General features: G+C 38.1%; 1 protein-coding gene across 1 annotated transcript in view; it reads left to right on the top strand.

The window, feature by feature from the left end:
- Positions 1 to 16,219, top strand: part of RSPO2 (R-spondin 2) — a 155,764-nt gene that overhangs the window by 104,629 nt on the left and 34,916 nt on the right. Inside the window, exon 4 of the mRNA XM_058564789.1 lies at positions 438 to 626. Within this exon, the coding sequence (XP_058420772.1) occupies positions 438 to 626 (189 nt within the window). The remainder of the gene's footprint in view (positions 1 to 437; positions 627 to 16,219) is intronic.

Here is a 16,219-nt window from a genome sequence, read left to right as displayed (position 1 = left end):
TCCAGAATAAAACTAACACACTTGTGAATTTCAGTGGGGGCATTCAGAATTAACCTGTAAAATTTTGTCTTCTGTCATGGTATGAAAATAATATCTTCTACTGTAGGTTTTAGGTGTTGAATTGTTAAAGATTATATATTTTAGTGTCTTTAGAATGGACCAGTAGCATCCCTTCAAAAAACGAACTAAGACAAATAGAAAGTAATAGTTTTTAAATTACTTATGTGACAGTCGTTTGTTGTAGATGAAAGTAACCCTATGGTTCAAAGAATTAAAGTTCCTGAAAGGCGAGTATAGGTCTTTGTGGGCTGTACAACTTAATTTTTGGTATCTGAAGGTGGTGGGAATAGAGAAACATTGCTATATAAATTAGATGACATTGGAGAAAATGGACACCAAATTATCTGTTTGAATTTTTTTTGTTTTATCTTTATTAGAAGGATGTGAAGTTGGTCATTGGAGTGAATGGGGAACTTGTAGCAGAAATAATCGCACATGTGGATTTAAATGGGGTCTGGAAACCAGAACACGACAAATTGTTAAAAAGCCCGCAAAAGACACGATACCATGTCCAACCATCGCTGAATCTAGGAGATGTAAGATGGCCATGAGGCATTGTCCAGGAGGTGAGTCTGGATAATCACTGTTGTGGCCTGTGTGCTGTCTGAATTCTCCTCCTCTCTAACCACTCTCCCTCCCAGTAGAGTATTTATTCACGAAGGAAACTTGATAATAACATTAGTGAGAGGGTAAAATTCCACATTGTACGTTCTTGCAAATGAATGCTTAAATTGTGAAGAATATATAGTGAATATTTCCTTTACTTTCATGGTACCTTGGAAATAATTCAGAAGAGTACCTTACAAATGAGCTTTCTAAAATGCGATTTCTAAAAGTGTGTGTATATGTTGGGTTTTTTTTGCTAATGTACCATAAAAGTGGTTCTTATGAAATCAGGCTTTTGCATATGTTACTGTTAGGGAAGCGCCAACTTTCAGTTGAGAAGAGTTTAGATTAGAAAGGTTTATGGAATCTGTAAAATCATCTGCATTGTTACTAGTTGAAGATGACAACTTAAAATAAACTTGCCCAAACACTGGGAAGAATAAATGTTGTCTTAATGTTACCACAATTAGCTGGTTCTCTTTGTTTTGATAATAATTTGTAGAAAACAGCTACTGGTATGTGTGTGTTTATTCATGTCTTTGTAGTAATTGTGCTGATTTGCAGTAATTATTCTGTAATAACAGGATTAGGCCCATTTACAAATTAAGAGAAGCATACATAGCTCAGGTGCTGGTTGAGGCTGAGTCAGTATGTTGAAATGCAGTTCTTAGCTCTGTCACTGTGGTTCTTAAAGCATAATCGCTTTTTATCGTTTATTTTATCACTAGCGGATGCTAAATTGCCAGAGATGAAGTTGGGATTTTTCTAGTGCCCAAAATAGAAAAGCAAAAAAGAAAGTTGCGTGTGGAAAATTGCCCTATAACAATCAACACTTTTGTTTGCCTCATTCTTGCTGTTGGTGCATAGCTTTTCAGCTTTGCGACTAGAGCCCAGAGAGTATATATCTGCTTAAAATGGATTTATATCTGTATTATGCTGCCTCATAGAGATTGTCTCTGACCCATGGAGGAAGACAAAACTTTTAAGACCTGAAGACTCCAGCCAGCCTTTGACAACTATTAGATCCAGATTCAGAAGCTGCTATGAGGAAGACGGCTTTTCCTCTTGAATTAGTTTTGCTTTTTTTCTGTGGGGTCTTTGAAACAAAGTTTTTTGGGTCTGCTTTTCACTAACAAGGATGGTTTTGTTCAGTTAAACTGGGTATTTTTCAGTCAAAATATAAGAAAATATTTTCTTACAAAACTAATAAGCCACTTCTTGGATAGCTGAGAGCATTTAACCTGCAACCTTGTGCCTAAAAACAAACCTGATGTATTCAGGTAATGGAAATAAAGACTTTCTTTGTTGTATATTGTTTATATAACTACCCCCCCCATTCCTCTTCCAGCAACGTGGTCCCCCAATTGTGGTTTACGTTAATAGCAAACATTAACCTGAAAATGCTCCTATAACAAACATGCTTATGTGTAACAAGAGCCAGCACATTCCCCTCCTCTTCAAAACTATTTTGACCCAGCTCCAGACTTGCTTGAGAATTTTGTAGATAAGTTAGATTGTTAACCTATAATGTTTACTGCATTTTTATTTTTTATGCTTTCAACAACAGTATACGGTCTTAAATTCCTGACAGTGTCAGGTTATATTCTATTATGTCAAAACAAATGCTTATGTATCATCTGCTAATATTCTCTTTTTGACAAGTGAACCAGTAGTGAACTCGGATTTAGTTTGTATTTAGGTTTTACCAGTATTATTTATTAGGAGAGACTGGCTATCACTCTAATTCCTGTATCTACATTTTCAGTTTAATGAATTCAATTTTTATATAACTTTTAAAGTTATATAAAAGCTTAGTAAGTTTAAAAAGTTAGTAGGTTTAAAAAGTTATGTTGGAATTTTTTGTTTTATGTTTTGTAAAAAGGGAACTAAAATAGAATTGTTGATAGAAATGTAAAATTACTCCGCAATAAAATAACTTTTATTTACAAACATAAGAAATGCAAACTAGAAAATTAATTTTGAAATTTGAGCACCAATTGGCAAAAATTGGCATAACTTCCAGTGGAGTACCCCACCTTGCCTCAGGTAAGAGAGGGAAAAGTTCCTTTCTTCCATAGGTCATGGCGATTAATGGAAGAATGGAGAAGAAAACCACTTTTTCCCATTTTACATCTTGACTTGATTTCAGTGATCTGCTTTGACAAACCATGCAAAAATGTAAGTCGTAATCAGGTTGGGAATACAGGCATTTTCCAGATCTTTTCAACATGTGTACGGATTTTTCTCCTGTTGGAGCCAGTCTTAACCTGATTGCACACAAACGCAGCCGTAACCTCCTTCACACTAAAGCACCGGCACGTTACAATCAGCTGCTTTCGATTACTGGAAAGCGTAAGTTAGAGGTCAGCGGAATGGAATAGTCACTAAGTGTATAAGATATTACACTGAAAACTATTAATAATGAGAAAATAAATGGCTGTGGGTTTAAAAAGAAAAACCACATACACAACAGTGTAATGCTTTAGCCTATTTTTTCCTTAATTATCGTATACTTACTTGCTTTTAAAACATGAAGGAATATCTGGAAATATCTTAAGTTGTGGATTGATTTACACTTGAAGCTACTCTGTTCATTCCCAAACTTTTCTTTTTGATTAGATTTCTGATTACATAACCTGTAGAGTTTCTTGGGCTTTTTTTCCCCGTTATTTTATTGAGGGGATCATAAATGGTTTATAACATTGTATAATTTCAGGTGGACATTATTATTTATCAGTTTCTGTAGAGACTGCATCATGCTTACCACCAATAGTCTAATTTCTATCCATCACCATATATATGTGTCCTGGGCTTTTTTGACACTCATTCTTCAGGATTCTGGTCTGGTGGTCAGGAGATCTGGGTTTCTGCACCCTGTCAACTCATTAATTCTCTGACTCTTGGCAAGTCACTTAACCTCTCTTGGCCTCTGTTTTCTCGTTTGTAAATTGAGGGTACCCGGGGTAAGCTAAGATCCAGTCCAGTTCTAAAATCTGATGATTCTGAGACTAATTGCCAAAAGATATGGACAAGTTCTGTGGTTGTCATGTGAAGGGTGAGGAAGAGACTTGTTAAGCCCAAGAGCTTTGTTTCACAACCAAAGAACTGAACACTTTTCCAGTAGCTGAACTGTGCATTTGCCAAGCCTTTCACATCTGGCAACTTTTATGCTCCTTCCTCCTCCCTCCCCCCTCCTCCTCCCCCTCCTCCTCCCCCCTCCTCCTTCTCCCTCCTCCTGCCTCCTTCTCCTCCTTCCATCTCCTTCCTCTATCTCCTCCCTCCTCCTCCCTCCTCTTCCTTCTCCTTCCTTCTTCCCCTCCCTCCTCCTCCTTCCTCCTCCTCCTCCTTCCTCCTCCTCCCTCCTTCCTCCTCCTCCCTCCTCCCTTCTCCTCCTCCTCCCTCCTCCTCCTCCCTCCTCACAGATAGTCAACCTTCAAAGACTAAGCAAGACTCTTTTTAGATGTGCGTATGACTGGTGGTTTAGCTACCAAGACAGCAGGAGGATGGAGAAGGAGAAAAGAGAGGGGATCATAAAAGACCATGGGGAAAAAAGAAAGATGGACAGTGAGTGACAGAGAAAAACAATTGAACAATGAATGTAGAAAACAAGGGGAAACAAAGAATGGACTACATAAAAGTGAAGACTGAACTTATTGGAGGTATAATTGTCTGCTCTTTGTCCTACTCTAAGCATGCTAATTAGTAGAATTTCACCCCACTGGAACTAATTTACTCTATTAATATATAACCCGCAGCTTTAAATGGAAGGAATTTCAAGTCTGGACCATGTTGTACATTAGGCAATATATTCATAGAAAAATATAAACATGCTATTATCATAATTAAATGACAAATGGAAGAACAAAATCATGGTTGCTGAGGTACAAAGTTGGATGCTGTTCAAGTACAGAGGAAAATGTTGTCATTTGGAGGTGGCTGTAATCTACTCTTTTCAGGATTGGTAAACATAACCTCAACCTGAAATATTCTGTCCCATCTGTATGAGACTCCTCGTTAAAGTCCTGTGACAACTAATTTTAATTTATTCATCAGATATTTATTGAGCACTGTTATGTACCAGTCATTGGTCTAGGCATGATATTGCTCAAAGAGTCTTGAACAGAGCCCTTCCTAGTGGAAATCATGGCAGCAAAGTAGTGGATGAGTGCATAATTTCATGTGGAGATGGGGCTGTGAAGAAAAGTAAAGCAGGATAAGGAGCTAGCAAAAGATTGGGTTGGGAGTGTATTATTTCATGTAGGGTGTTCAGGGAAATTGAAGGAGTAACATTTGATCAGAGATCTGAATGAAGATCTTTTGAAGACCTAGGGGAAATTCTTTTGGCTGTTGACTCAATGGCTATGTTTTGTGAATATCCTTGATTCTTCCACTATTTATTAGGGAAGAGGAAGAAACAGAGATCCAGCGAGGCCCTGACTGGTCCAGAGTGATACATAGCCAGTTTCTAGCGGTAGAGCCATAGCGGTAGAGCCAAGAGTAGGACCAATGTCTTGTTGCCTAGGAAACCCAAGTTTTCCTGTGCCTTTTCCTTATCCTTATAATAAAAATCAAAAATAAAGCCATGGTTGTCCAATATCAAAGGAGCCAATTTAAAACTATTTCTCCCTTGATCCTAATGCATCATTTTACTTTTGCTCTACAGATACTTTTTAAAAATATACACCCTGCCATCGCCACCCCCCTCCCAACATCTTCCACTTTGAAATAGTTAGTGAAACATACCCCAAAGGTCATTTCATAAATGCCAAAGTGTTTAGCCACTGGCTTTGCTTTGATTCAACTGTCCCTACTAAGACCTCTTCTTTAATTTTACTGTCATTGGTCCTCAGTGTGTTGGGAAAAAACAAAGTGGAACTTCAAGATTGTTCTTTTCGTCCTTAGCCTTTCAAAATTGCCCTCCAGCTGAGGCTGCCTGTGTTGAGCCATACCCAGCACTCATCTCTGCCCCCTTGCTCCCTGGCCTGCACAGAAGCACTGTGATCTGAGCTCCACTCCCACATGTAGTGGCTCTGTGCCCAGCATGCCTTTTTTATTTCTGACACATTTAAACAGTCAGACTCTTAAAGTAATTTAGGTGATGCTTTGATATATGTTAAGATAGCTTTCTCTTTTGCTTGTGGCTGCCTCAACTTACCATACCACAGTTATGAGTAACAATATGGTGCAGTTCTTGAAGCCCCAGTTGTATTTGCTCAGAACTATGCTAAAATTTAAATATGAAATCTGCTACTACATACTATTTCAATTTGAAAATAACTCATTCCTCTTATAAGACATTACTTGACCATTATCTACTTTTTTTTAAGTGACTTTTAACTTGGTAGGAAATAAAAGAAAATATTATTTAGCAACTTAGAACCTGAATCTCTGCAAGCATCTTTTTAAAAGGCAATAGTAATAAAACCTCTCTGATCTTTGTTTTTTGTATATAAACTGACAGCAACATGTGGACTGGGTATTAGATAATATAACTAAAGATGATTGTAGATTGTGATGGATTAAATTGACAGCAGGAAATGAGCACATTTTCAGTAGGATAGGGTCAAGAAAATATGCTTTAGACATATGTTCTTTATTTCTCTACATTTTGTTTACGTTTGAGTTGCAATTTATGTGGTCTGTTTTGTACATGCAACCTCAAGAGTAGTTTGGAAGAGAGAGGATAAGAGAAAGCCTCTTTTCTTTTGAAACTTCCAGAGTTATCAGGAATGTAGATATTGAAATTTTTACATGAAGAAGAGAGCATCTAAAAAGGGATTCTTGGGGCTGGCCCGGTGGCGCAAGTGGTTAAGTGCGCACGCTCCGCTGCGGCGGCCCGCGGTTAGCTGGTTCGGATCCCGGGCGCGCACCGACGCATTGCTTGGCAAGCCACGCTGTGGCGGTGTCCCATATAAGCAGAGGAAGATGGGCACGGATGTTAGCCCAGGGCCAGTCTTCCTCAGAAAAAAAAGAGGAGGATTGGCAGATGTTAGCTCAGGGCTGATCTCCTCACAAAAAAATAAATAAAAAGGAATTCTTGTTGCTCCTGTTTGCTGTGCTTGAATACTTTATTATATTTCTTTTAAAATCAGTGATTTGTGTTAGTCACTTTAAGCAAATTGTACTATTTCCCAGGTATTCTGAACACATGGTAGCTAATTATAATATTTATTTTATAGTGATTATAAACTGGGACAGTCACGCACAGGCAGCCACATTTTAAATATTAATGTATAATTATCATATAAAACTGATGTTTAACAAAGATCCATCTGCCCCCAAACAATTCTTCAGGAGCTAAAATCCTGAAATTCCTCCTTCAGTGATCTTAACAGTGAGCCTTTAGTCAGTGTCTTGGGAAGTATCCCTACCCTCTCTGTGCCCCTCACCACTTTATTTTTTTACTTCTTTCCTGGAAAGTAGGTAGGGGACAACCATTGGCACCTGTTGGTGGTGGTGTTTTGTTTTTTTAGCAATGATTTCTTTCAGGTTTACTAATTCTCACATGTCAGAGGGTCAGGGTCTGAGGAAATGGAGGAGCAGAAAAGTGGGCTCCACTGTAGTGTGCTTGGGAGATCATGAAAAATCCAGAGAGGGCAGGAAGAAGAGCAGTCTCAGGCCTAGACAAAGAAATCTAAGAGTGTGCAAAGCACCCATTAAATGGAGGCCGAGGGAGGAGATATAAGACAACCTCTTCTCCCAGTTTCGTTTTGAGCCTGTCCTGGTGCCAGCCTTGCTTGCCAGAGGGGCCAGGGAGCGGGCAAGTGAAAGAAGCCACACCTTTGTGCCCCTCTCTACAGCTTCGCATCTGGAATCTCTGCTCGCCCCCATTTAATTATAGTCGGGAGCAACATGTACTAGTCTCTTTTATGGGTACTCGTAAAAAGGATTTCTCAACTACATATGCCACCAAAGGCCCCATGTTCTATGTGTAACAAAGCAAGGACAGGAAAATTCCAAAGGGGCTTTTCTTTTATGAATTTTACACAGCAGTAAGTTACTCTGATCTTAATGTAGTATATATAAAACAATTTTTACAACACTCTAAAATAAAAACAACTTTAATAGGACACATATGGTGTCAGTGGTAGAGCTTTTTTTTCCCCTCTCCTTATAGGGGACTTTTTTTTTTTTTTCCTTTATGAGATAAGAGAGTCTCAAGTATAAATCCCCTAACGGTTTCTTAGAACAACTTATTTTCCTCATCAGACACCTCTCTAGGATCTTTCAATGGTGTTGATAAAAAGAGCGCAGGCGGTTTGCTCATTGAGATTTCCTGTAAATACTTACCCAGCTACTGAATTGAGCTAGAGTTGTACTTTTAGATATCCTCCAGGATCAGGGGGGCAGGAAGAAAACATTTTAATGGAAATAATGACAGAGTTTTACTAAAAGCCCAGCATGATTCATGTTATCATACTACACAAGTGGTTAAGATCATAAATTTACTTCGTGCAACAGAGAGAGGCAAAAAGCTTCAGGTGGCAAATATTATTAGAATTAATTTAAACTGAAAATGTATAAAGGCAGTAGATTTTGCTTTACAATTGACCTGTGTATATAATACTTGGACTTCATATTTCTATGTGTCAGTATTATTTTCTTGTATTTGGGGACTTTAGAAACTAGGAGTAAAATATTTGAACTTGTATAGTCAAGAGACATTTAATAATTGATATTATACCCTTATGTTCTGCCCATTACTTAAAGGATTTAATGATAACTTAATGTGAAAAGATATTTGATAATATGCTTAAACAAAACAAAATAAATGTAAAAGATCAGAACTATGAAAAACTTAAATTAGAATAAGAGCTCAGGACTGACAAAGAAAATAGACCATATAAATATGTGTTGGTTGAGCCAAAAATTTGGCTTTGGGTTTCCCCCAGGAAAGGGAATAAGTGGATATGGTTCTTTCTATCTTAATTTAAAATAAATGATTAATTATAGAATGCAATATTGACTTAATAAAAGCTTTTGGAGGGATAATCACCACATATGTGTGTGTATATATATACACAACACACAACACATATATACATATCCACATACACATGTATGTTTATATAAATATATATTTATGTATATACATATACACATATATACACACAAATATCAATACTCATTCCAATTTCAGACACATTCAAGTGTGTGCATGTGTGTGTGGGAGGGATGGGACCTACATTATACAATTTAGGAAATTGATGATAATTCTCACCGTAAAGACAATATTCTAGTTTCATAAGGAGACAAACACTAAACCTATTTCTCAAATGGGGAATCACATCCAGAGCAGTGAGTAACATGGTGCACAGTGTCTTCAACAACATCCACATCACAAACGTGCGTTTCCAGAAGGCAGCAGGCAGCTTGGGAGTCTTGACCCCTCGATGAAAACTGAAGGTGTAATCATGAAATGTGACCTGATAGAGGCACAGGCTAATCATGAAATGTGACCTGATAGAGGCACAGGCAATATGGAATCGGGACTTTTTGACTTACCGCTTATATTTGAATAGAATCACCCATTAGGTTCTTTCAGTGAGTATTGAATACATTTAGAACTTCATGGTATCTAGAGAATCTAGAGAATATGTATTTGTACTGAGAGTCAGTTACTCTTTGAACTTGTCAAAAAGACTGGCATCTTTCCTATATGGTAAGAAGTTCTTTTTTTTGTGTGTGTGAGGAGATCAGCCCTGTGCTAACATCTGCCAATCCTCCTCTCTTTTTGCTGAGGAAGACTGGCCCTGAGCTAACATCCGTGCCCATCTTCCTCCACTTTATGTGGGAGGCTGCCACAGCATGGCTTGGCAAGCAGTGCGTCGGTGCGCGCCGGGGATCCGAACTGGCGAACCCCGGGCTGCCGCAGTGGAGCGCGTGCACTTAACCACTTGCGCCACTCGGCCGGCCCCAGAGGTTCTTAAGTAAGATCAGGAGTTGCATATTTAGATGCAGAGCTCTTTCTGATGATTATCTCAAGCACTGCACTAATATTTTAAATAATCTTTTGTGATTTTTGTTTCTTCTCCAAGGCTGGCCTTCAGTGATTTTAATCTGTCAAAACTATTTGATATGAAAGAATCACGTGGATTTTGAGTAACTGCTTACTGAGTTAAATTGACTTTATTAAAATATGTTACAAGGTGCCTTCTAATTCCTCTTTTGAACCTACTTCCTCAATATACTTCAGGTAGTAAGTATTGGAGTTGAGCTTCCAACAGAGTCCATGATTTTTCCGTTGCCATGTCTGGAAGTTCATCAAAAAAATTATTTAAACGTCTGGGGGCCGGCCCTGTGGTGTAGCCGGTAAGTGTGCGCACTCTGCTTTGGCATCCCGGGGTTTGGATCCTGGATGCGTACCGATGCACTGCTTGTCAAGCCATGCTGTGGAGGCATCCCATATAAAGTAGAGGAAGATGGGCACGGATGTTAGCCCAGGGCCAGTCTTCCTCAGCAAAAAGAGGAGGATTGGCGACAGTTGTTAGCTCAGGGCTAATCTTCCTCACACACACAGAAAAAATTATTTAAACATCTATTAATTCCTATGTTCTAAAGAAATGAACAAATTGGAACAAGGGGTGATATAAACAAAAGAGTTTGTAGTCTCATTAGGGAAAAAGAAAATGCACTTTACAAAGTAACAAGAAGCAAAGTTGAAATTGTAATTCTAAGTATTGTTACAGGCTCTGATATTATAGGAAAAAGTATGATTTTTAGCTGTTGTGGCCAGGGAATACTTTCTGAAGAGTAAAACTTAAATTATATTAGGAGAGGCGGGTGGAAAACACGTTAAAAAAGGGAAGAGATGGTTTTAGACAGAGAAAACATTGTGGGGAAAGATGTAGATGCTGGGTGTCCCAGGGAGGGTAAGCAGAAGAGCCTGGCTGGAGCTCCGAGTGTGTGAATGGCAGTCACAGAAGCTCACAGCAAAAATATAAGTTGCATACTGATTGTGAAGTGCTTCTCTGGAGAGGACAGGATTATGAATCTACCTTGTACACAGTGGAGAGTCACAGGGGACTTTTGAGCTTGGAGATATTTTAGTAGACTGCTGATTGAAGATGGAAGTGACTGAGGTTCTGTTGGTAAGGTGTAAGTAAGAAGATAAACTGCACATCCCAGATTTGGGGCAGAGCATTAAGCAGAGTCTGAGTTTGGGAGATTTATCAGAGAATACTTATGGGTTCTCATGTTTATGCATTTTTCTGTTATGCTTGCTTTTCTAAAGAGGGCAGGAGTTTGCTTTGACTTGCAGTCCACTGTGACCCTTATATCTTCTTCTGCCAACTTTCTAAACCAAGCCATTCCCCAGTTTGTATTAGTGAAGTTTATTTTTTTAAATTGAGGCACATTTTGCATTCACCCTAACTGAACTATTTTTGCTTTCTAACTGCTACTTCCATTTGCCATTTACCAGGATCTTTGGATGTGTTATTTCCTATTTTCTAGCTTATGATGTTAACCTTCTAATGGGTTTCCCTTAGGCCAGCTTGGAATACTCTGAAAATTTAAAGTACAAAAGTTAAATATTATTCAGATTATTCAGAACATGAAAATGTTCCTACAAGGTCCAATTTCAATTTAATAACCTAAGGTGGTTTTATCTATCATGTCGTTTACTAGCAGCTGCCTGGAACGTTGAGTTGAGCAGGATTTTGAGTTAAACACTGGGTTCAGGAGAAAACTATATAGTTATCAATTTGTGGTGTTTGTGGTATGGGGTGGAAAGGAACGTATCATGTATTTGCTCCCCCAGTTCTAGTCCCTTAACCCATTCTGTTCATGACTCTTTCTCTTGCCTTCCCTCCAACCCTCCCGAGACACTTGGGTGTTTTTGACAAAGAGTCAACTAGCTTCTATTTTATACCTTCAGTGATAGTGAATGACTGCATATTGAAAAAAACAGTATGGAAAAATAGTGGAATAAGTTGTAAATTTGGTACATCTTGGCATTGGTCTCTTACTGGGTGAATGACATTGATCAAATTATTTAATTTCCCAAAGCTTAGTCATATATGAAATGGGGATACTATGTCACAGGGTTGTTGTGAGGAGTAAATGAGCATATGTGCAAGTAGTGAGTTTTTATTATTCTGCTACATTTTGTTGTAATTCTGTTGTTAATTCTGCTCTATTTTCCATTCTCCCCGTGGCTGGCTTACTCTTGCCTCTTTGCTGTCCTTTGATTTCCACACACCTCATGGCTTCAGGTATCATTCAGATGTGACTTATCTTCCATTTGAGCCCCAGTCCCACAGATCTGGCTGGTGATGGGCATCTTCCCTAGATATCCTGCCAGCAGGTCAAACAAAGCATAGCTGAAACATACTTGGCTGTCCTTTCAATACCTTATTTCTCCTGGGAATGGCTATCCTTTTTAAAAACGTCATTAGCTTCCCAGTTACCCAGGCTCTCAGACCTACGTTTGAATCTCTTCCTCATATTCAGACAAAACAGGATTCAGATCCTTGCTCAACCACCTAAAAGTAGGCCAAGTTGGGAAGTTTACTTAATCTCTGTAAGCTTCAGTGTCGGCATCTGTATTATGGGGATAATAACAGACGCCTGCTTCATAGGATTGTAATAAGGATTACATAACATCATTCATATCTTGCCTTGCACAGAGTCAAGCATCAGAAAAGGTGGGTTGTTGTTATTATTTTATTTTTTTAAATAACCACCCACCAAGTCCTGTTTCTCTGCTATCCATTCATCTTCATTTCTATTGTCTCTACTTGACTTGAAGGCTTTTTATTCTCTTTACGTGGAACATTGCAATAGCCTTTGTTAGGCAGAGGAAGTACAGGTTAGTTTGCATTCCAGCTAACAGATGTGTCAACATATTCGAAGTTGAACTCCTTTCACCTCATTTACAGTGTAATCTAGGTGGTAAAACTGAAACACTAAGTTCTAAAAATGGCCAGGACTGTCACTGAGTATCCTGATTACCATAGGGCCCAGTACAGAGTAAGCCTCAAATGTTGAAAGGGATGAAGGTTGCAGGATGACTGGGACAAGTGAATGGTGGCTGAAGGGCTGAGACTTCAGAATATAGACCTGAAATGATGGGAGGATTTGAATAAGTGAAAATGAGTAGAGTGAAAGGAAAAGATCAAATGAGCAAAAGTGTGAAAAAATAGGATGTGTATAGGTTAACAGTTAATGTATCCATGGAGGATCTGTTTGAAACAACACGTGCGTTAGGGTGCAAAAGGGGAAAATTCAGGTAAAAGGAGTAGAAATAAGGAGAGTGAATGAACTCAGGAAATTCTTCAAAATCAGTAAGAATTGGTTACCAAATTGAGCCTCATGGATTGACCAGTGCCAGAAAAATTTGAGACTGACTGAAGAATTGTCACAGGGATGAGGAGGTCTCTGCCCATTTGTGGTAATTCATTCATAAACCTCAAGCTTGGGCATATGAATATTCAAAAAGAAGTTAAAGCATGGGTATAGTATATGATACATAGTTTATAACAAGTGAATTAACCACCTATGTCATACGAAAGTGAGCCTGAAGTTAGGGATATGGGTCTAGATGTATAACCAATTCAGTAATATATGTTGCTTCACTGTACCTAAAGATATTTTTTTGCTATGGAAATTCAATTTCTTAAACCCATTATATATCTAATAATTTAATCTTGAGGAGAGGGTAGGATTTATAGAAGGGAAGGCAGCGATAGACCCAGATTCAGGAGTGGTCAAACTAGATTCTACGCAGGATATCACGGAAATGGGTTTTCTCATGGCTCTTGGGGAGGCCTGGCGGGTAAGGATCTGATCTCTCACCCTGGTTGAATGAGAGTAGCTTTTTTTTTTTTCTCTTTTACATGTTGGGAGTTCTGCATGAGTTTTCCTTTGGAAAAAAGCATGTCTTCCTATAAAACAAATCTTGCAGTTGCACTCATTTACATCCCTTCCTTTACGTGTTGAAAACTAAGGTGCAGATAAGCTTGGTTCTTGCTTAGACGTCACACGTAGAGCTCTTTCTCCCATACAGCCTCTTTGTCTTTGAACCCCTGCTAATTCCTGGGAATTCCTCAGAGGTAATGCGAGTGGGATTGTTCATATATATCCTCTATGGTGACTGGCCTTTTATTTTTGTAGTGTTTTCTCTCAAAATAGTGGGATAAAACTTAGCATGGACTGAATTCGGTAATGTATCTACTTTTTACAGTGGACTCAGCAAGATTCTATGATGGACCAATAAAAAAAATTCCTCCCTTTAACTAGTTTACCATTTTTCACTTGGAAATATGAATTAGATCCAGTTCAGTGTGACATAAAGTGGACAAGCACGTGATGTGCTCCAAACAACTTGATTTCCTCTTGTGCTGCCACTTGAGCATTTTATTCAGTAGGTATTATCTTCCCTTGTTCCTGGGAGAAAATTCTGGTAGATCTCACATCTTTTCTACTCACTTTTTGGTGATACAGATCTATGGTCACTTTTAGTCATTGATACAGTCTTAAATTATTACAATGTCTAATCCAAGATAATAACAAAAGCTAGAAACTTGAATTAGTAATGTCTTTGATTATTATCTTGGAATTATACATAGAAAATGTACAATGGACTTGAGCTGATATGAAGACTCTATTTTCCAAACTACCTCTTTCTTGAAAATTCTAAAGGAAATGAACCTCAGATGAAATGAAATGGTAAAAAGCGACTCAATGCTAATCCCTGGAAGATGTATGTTGTGTAGACTCCCATCCCTTTCTCACTCTCTTCTTCTTTTCATCTGAAGTCAAAACCTGTAGAAGGAAACCACACGCCTCCGTCTTGCATGTGTGCAAGGACTTCTTGTACTGTTCTTGTATTTTCATGTTGAGAGTGGTATTGCTAACTTGAGTAATTTAAAGTAATTTCTGCCTCAAAAGTCAAGTGTCTGTTGCATTGCAGATCTTCCTCTATTTGGTATAATTGTCAACTCTAAGCATGCAGATTGACCTAATACAGTGATGAAATGTGCTTTGAATTAAGAGCTATTTGGCTAGCTTCTGTAGTGCTGTTTGAAGCAGTGTGCTCTGTTTTGCCATTAACAGTTTGCTTCTACTTTATCAGAAACATAAGACCTGTGTATCCCAGGAACCACTATGTGAAATTTTCCACCAGTGGATGACATGTGAGCATATCTAGTTACAGAACTATAACATTGGTAGTAGCCTAATTTGAACCATTCCTTTTATAATAGCTTACATTTATTAAGGACTTGCTTAAAGGAGTTCAAACAAGGGTAGTGACCTCTTAAGTACCCATATTTCAAAATTTTTTTTGAACCATACAGCCCTCAAATTGCTTATATTTTATGCAACTTTTAGTATTTTGGAACAAATGAATGTACAATTAAAGATGATTGAAAATTTAAAATATGTGGTCATTTATTCTTGTATATTTGTATGTGTTGGGGGGACGGAGATGAGAATTAGTGGTTTCAGCACTGTGTTTAGGGAAATGTTCAATGTTGTGCTCGGCATTTTGTTTGACAGTTGTCACATTGTTTTCGTTGTCTCTCCACTTTGTTTATTTCCCTGCTTCTTAAGCAGCCTGATGAAATCTCATCAGCCAACTGCGATTGAGTTTTGATGAGTGCCAAGTGGCTTTGATGAAATCTAGTGTAATTATCTTAAACTCGACTTTATTGGCTTTAATGCTGGTGTTTTCCATATTGAGAAAATTAGTGCATTTGTCCGCTACTGGAGAGAGAAGCCCAGTAAGAAACAAAGATAGCTCCAATACAGAAAGCAACTACAATTTAAGTTCATTTTATACCTTTGTTGCAAAACTAGCTTGTCCATGCATTTAAACTTGTTAAAAAATGTTTTATCATCTGTTCCTTTTAACAACAACAAAATCAGAATGAGCTGTTAGCCAAAACTACTCTCACTCATGAACTAGAGAAAGAAAATATATAATTCCTGTTGACCAGAAAAAAGCTTTGGAGTGCTATTATCGATTTTTCTAAGGTGGGGGGACAAATCATTTTAGTATTTTAAATGCAAAATATTATTTCATTTTATCAACAAAGGGAAAAATGAGTTTTAAATTGTACTTCCTAATGATATTTCAGGCTACAAAGCCAGTACTGTAAAGGAGTCAAAGAATTTTGGAGTCAAAATACTCCCAAATTTAGATCTCAATTTCTGATACTTATGATGCAGAGGAAATTAAACCTGGTGAAATCTTGTATAATTAAATTATATAGTGACATTGTTGTATCTCTTAGGAGATTATGATGATGCCAGAATCTCAAGAGGTTTGGGGGCTAGGTCATGGTGCTACAATAGAGTTTTCAGAATGTTCACATAGTCTGAGATAAGACAGTTTGCTGTTCAGCCAGTGTAATCTTCCCTCTTAATACAGGAGGCCAGCAACCCTCTGCTGTCCTCAGAGCTTCTAAATCGAATGCGTACTGGATCTGAAATTGGAAGAGACATCCTGCTTTTATTCAGTAACCATGGGCAGCCCAGCCACCCTCAAAGGTTCTTGGGGAAACCGGGGCTGTTCTCTGGACACTTAGAGCTTATTCTCTATTTATCT

The sequence above is a fragment of the Diceros bicornis genome, chromosome 21, assembly GCF_020826845.1.
Source record: "Diceros bicornis minor isolate mBicDic1 chromosome 21, mDicBic1.mat.cur, whole genome shotgun sequence".
In the NCBI taxonomy this organism is placed as follows: domain Eukaryota; kingdom Metazoa; phylum Chordata; class Mammalia; order Perissodactyla; family Rhinocerotidae; genus Diceros; species Diceros bicornis.
This window is presented reverse-complemented; position numbering and strand designations above follow the sequence as displayed.